Here is a 4,969-nt window from a genome sequence, read left to right on the forward strand (position 1 = left end):
AGACACCATGTTTTACACTCACCTTTCCAAAGTGGCCTGAATGATCTGCGAATTCCGCCAACTCGGACTCGACGAGTGAGTGTTTTTTATAGCCTGGACGAGCTCCACATTCCTCTGCTGGAAGTTCCAGGAGGTCCCTGCTGGGTTTCATCGTCCGGGTTATGTAAAAAGGTAGGAGGAGAAGAAAGACAGACTGACACTTTATTGATCCTGGAGGAAACTGAGAAGACAGATCAATAAAACACCCAGTGAAGGCTGAGCACAGTGGTAACAGGAGACCTTCCATGTATGATGCCACAAAATACATCAGTATGATTTACTGTCTATAAGAAATTATAATCGCAGATTCTGACTTTTTCACATTTTGCATTCAGCTTACATGGTCATCTAGCCACTGCATTAAACTTCAAACGTGTGTTTCCACGCTCTACCCGATGGGGGCATCCTTTGGCATCAGGGCATCGTGTGGAGCGCAGACATCGGGAGGCACCCCGCCATCTGGCGGTCGGTCTTGTCGCAGCACGGACCACCTGACCGAACCCCCGCTTCCGCCGTCGGCCACTCGTATACGTGAAGGAGCTCCAGCAGCAGGCAGCGCACAGCCCGTGGAGGCAGAATCGGGTGGTTCCTGGTTCCGACACAAGTGCGCAACACGGGCCCATATTTGGACTTTGAGGAGAAGCCGAAGTTTACATCGTGTCCCAGGAGCACCGTGTCGACACTTGTTCAGAACCCAACCCAACCCGTCCACGTTGGTGCTCATACCTACGGGCTCCTTTGAAAATACTGCGGAGAAAAAGTTCTCGTTGTCATACAGAGGCAGAAGCAGCGCCTAATGAAAATAAAAAAGTGCTGAATTAGAGGGGAACTTGGACCTTTGTTTACGAGGCCGAAAGATTCGGGAAAACGAGGTGAGTGAAATCATTCCTGTTGAGGCACGAGTCCAAACGTGGTCTCAAAAGTCCCTTCGTGAAAGAGGCAATAAGCAAAAGCGATGAAGATGAATCAACACTTTATGTAAAATGTATCTTTATTTTAGGAAATCTCAGCAGTCTATGGAGACAGGTGTGTATAATGTATCACTGAACCTTCACAGAAAATGATTCATAAAAACTGATCAGTAATCGTAATTACACACTATGGTATTTACAGGCTTTTTAATCAGTTTCAGTGTATTTCCAGGGCTATTCCATCGCCGCCTCCTCCTCCTCCTCCTCCTCATCATCATCATCTTCGTCAAAGTAGCGCTCCTCTGCATCGCGACTCACGATGTCCAGGTTGTCATAGTCGGGGTTCTCGTCCACCTCGCTGACACGCAGAGGAACAGAGGGAGGCGTCACACACGGGCACGCCAGAGCACACTCACCCCCGCTGGCGTGTACAAGTTGATCGGGTACACGACACACGTGTGTCCTCGCACCTCACGGCTTCCTCCAGCTCACCTGTAGTTGAAGTCCTTGTCCTTCCCTTCCAAGAAGCGCCGGTGCATCTGGCTGACAAACTCGTCCCTCAGTAGGGCCTTTTCCTCGGCGCTGGGTTCCCACTCGGGCCCCTCAGGGCCACGCGCCTCTGTGGGCATAGAGCCAGTGTCAGAGCGTTGAAGAACGCCTGCGAGAGCTGGGGTCGCTCCCCCTCCGCTCTGTCACCTGCACACCGTAACCCACCGTCGTCGTCCTCCTCCTCCTCCTCCTCATCCTCCGTCTCCTCCTGGGCGGCGTCCTCTCTCTCCTGCTGCTCCAGCAGGCGGTTCTGCAGCAGGCGCTCCTGGTACGAGTTGATGAGGAGGTCGGCAAGCCCGCCGGTGCCACCCTGCAGGAGCTCCTCGGAGCGCTTGACCAGCTCCTCCTCGCTCAGGTACTGGCCAATGTACTGCTCATAGAGCAGCGGCTCTCGCAGCCTCATCTGCTCCTCGCTGAAGTACTGCCCCTCTGGAAAGCAGTTACATCGGCCGCTCAACTTACGAACGCGAGCGGGGGGCAGAAGCCTGTTCATAACTCAGTTAGTTCATGGCTCTAAAGCCACCTTTTACCACCAAGTCACTAAAATCAATGAACGTTTAAGAACGGACGTCCCTCCGCTTGTTCACAGGTTTGGTTCTTTAGACAAGATATTATTTTCTGTACAACGTCCATCCATCATCACTGCTTTCCCAGTGCAGGGTCACGGTGGTTTGCTGTATTCCGGAACAGGGTGCGAGACACGGTACGTCGCAGTGTAACCCTTTTATTTTACCTTGAGTCAATATTAAAATTCAAACTCGTTCACAGAACTAAAAATGAAAACGGAGTCGTCTCCTTGACCCCCCATTCAATACCGTAGCCTGTCCCACATTCAATTTTACATCGTATAAACAATCAATAAAATAAAGGTTCTTCCAATTATTTACAGATTCAGAGCTGTAAAAGTCTGGGATACAGCTACAGTAAAGAAAAGCGCACTGTAAATCGTTTCATTTTCACACTTATATTAACATCAAACTACCCCGAGCTGTGAACACTGGAAGAGAGCAGAACGAAGGCGCTCACCCTGCTGCAGAGCCCGAAGCGCCGCGTAGCGCTGGTTCTTGACCCGGGTCTTGCTGGTCTGGCTGGACGCCCTCCTGCGCACCTCCTGGCCGTAGTGCTGCACGCGGCAGTCGTCGCTCAGGTGCGAGAACGCCCCCAGGTGCTCGGGCTTCAGGTGGGCCTGGTAGCGTTCCAGGAAGACGAGCGGCTTGGTGCGGTACTGCTGCAACAGCAGCGCCCTGCGTTCCCCCAGGGTGAGGTCCGGTTCGCCGAGCTGCTGGCTCTTCACCGGGCTCTCGCTCACCGCCACCGCCTCGATCATGGCGAGGAGGTCGCCGGGGCAGTCGCCGAGACCGTCGCCGGAGCGGTCGCCGAGACCGTTGCCGGAGCGGTCGCCGAGACCGTCGCCGGAGCGGTCGCTAGGGGGGCTGCTGTGGCGGTCACCATGGAAACCGCTGGAACGGTCGGCGGGACGCTCACTGGCAGGGTACCACTGGGATGGAGCAGGGACACAAAGAGCCTGGATGAGGGCACACAAGACACTCGCTCAGAACTGCATTCGTTTTATGTCATTGTAAATGTAAGGAATCAATCTTATAATACTGTATTACCTATTTATTTACTGTATTATCTGTTTAAACTGTGTAATTTTCTATTTTTATAGTGTTTCATTTTTGCATTGTTGTGTAAAGAACTCAGGGAGTACCATTAATTTACCACAGCAGTACAATGAAAGCATGACAAATAAAGCCTTCAGTTCAATTCAAGGTAATACTGTGTTTAAAGAGCCTTACAGCTTTTTCTTTTAATTATACCGCTTTATCTGAACTTGTGTGCGTGTGTGTTTTTACCTCACGATTTCCCTCTGGTTTGGACTTCCGAGGTCGGGTTACAGGTTCGATTTCTCCCCACATCGTCACGTCACTCGCTGGCAGCGGGCGCACAAACTCGGTTTCTATGGAAACAGGAGGACAGAACGACGCCGGTGCCGTTTACACGACGGCGTCACGACGCCAGAGACGGTAAAACGCGCATTCGTTTAATATTTAAATAATTAATTTAATCGAGTGTTTCTGTTTCCTCACCTTCTTCTTTTTCACGCCGATGATGATGTCAGTTCAGCATCTCCAAAGCCGAAAAATGCAATTTATTAACTGTGCTGCAGCTCTCCATCTCCTCTCGCACATATAGCTGAGGGAGGACCAGGTTAATGCCGCCAAGTTGCCTCAGGATTCCGCTTATTGCTGATTTTATATTAAATGTGTTTCGCTCACAGCCTCTCCGGAGCGTCTTTCTCCTGGTGCAGCACTATTATCGTCCCCCCGCCAACATTGACCCGCATAACAATGGTTCCGCACGCCGGGAGAATGCGTCGTTTTGAACGCTTCTTTGAAAACGCCCTACTGTGTAGTATTAAGGATATTAATTAATTTAACTATTAAGGTGTTGATGGACTGCACTGTTACGTGTTGTGTATTTACAGTTTATTAATCCGTGTGAGGGGGGTGCGGTGGCGCAGTGGGTTGGACCGCGGTCCTGCTCTCCGGTGGGTCTGGGGTTCAAGTCCCGCTTGGGGTGCCTTGCGACGGACTGGCGTCCCGTCCTGGGTGTGTCCTCTCCCCCTCCGGCCTTACGCCCTGTGTTGCCGGGTAGGCTCCGGTTCCCCGTGACCCCGTAAGGGACAAGCGGTTCTGAAAGTGTGTGTGTAATCCGTGTGATCCGCGAATGCTGTTTCTCAAACGACCGCTGGGTGGCGCTACAGGCGCGTATTGGAAACACACACACACACACACACACACACACACACACACACACACACACACACACACACACACACACACACACATTTTCAGAACCGCTTGTCCCATACGGGGTCACGGGGGAACCGGAACCTACCCGGTAACACAGGGCATAAGGCCAGAGGGGGAGGGGACACACCCAGGACGGGACGCCAGTCCATCGCAGGGCACCCCAAGCGGGACTTGAACCCCAGACCCACCGGAGAGCAGGACCGTGGTCCAACCCACTGCGCCACCACGCCCCCTGGTCTTCATTGCATGAAATAAAAATAATTAACGTGTAATTTTACACGCTACAGCGCTTAACATGAAATGGTAATTTTTAAAAAATGTATTTATTTCATCCGTCTGGCATGTTTCTCCAAAGCGACTAAGAGATAACCTACTTTACAGCCATTTACCCCATTTATGCACCAGGGTAATTTTTACTGTGTCAGTTCAGGGCAAATACCTTGTCAATGGCACTGGAGCAGGAGGTGGGATTCGAATCAGAGTCATTTGGATTGAAGAACAGCAGTTCTAACCACCCTGCCCCCTGCTGCCCCTCTTATGTGAAGCTACTGGTCAAATAGATAATTTATTTATTCATATAAAATATAATATAAAGAAGGCTTTGATAGAAAACATGTCTTACCAAACTCAAATTGTTTATTAAAAAAATAAGCA

At 51.0% G+C, this 4,969-nt stretch overlaps 1 protein-coding gene across 2 annotated transcripts; it reads right to left on the bottom strand.

Moving 5' to 3' along the window:
• Nucleotides 1–973: 973 nt before the first annotated feature.
• Nucleotides 974–3,821, bottom strand: ccdc97 (coiled-coil domain containing 97). 2 transcript variants are annotated; one of them, XM_029254044.1, is made up of 6 exons: nucleotides 3,590–3,821; nucleotides 3,356–3,459; nucleotides 2,526–2,997; nucleotides 1,665–1,928; nucleotides 1,443–1,569; nucleotides 974–1,308 (listed from the first exon to the last, which is right to left on the bottom strand). In XM_029254044.1, exons 2-6 carry the CDS (start codon nucleotides 3,416–3,418, stop codon nucleotides 1,185–1,187), a joined length of 1,050 nt encoding a protein of 349 aa, XP_029109877.1. In that variant the 5' UTR covers nucleotides 3,419–3,459; nucleotides 3,590–3,821; the 3' UTR covers nucleotides 974–1,184. The 2 variants fall into 2 exon arrangements, with proteins under 2 accessions (XP_029109877.1, XP_029109876.1); XM_029254043.1 differs by having other exon boundaries at nucleotides 981–1,308; nucleotides 2,526–3,024.
• Nucleotides 3,822–4,969: the final 1,148 nt, after the last annotated feature.

The sequence above is a fragment of the Scleropages formosus genome, chromosome 8 (assembly GCF_900964775.1).
Source record: "Scleropages formosus chromosome 8, fSclFor1.1, whole genome shotgun sequence".
Lineage (NCBI taxonomy): Eukaryota > Metazoa > Chordata > Actinopteri > Osteoglossiformes > Osteoglossidae > Scleropages > Scleropages formosus.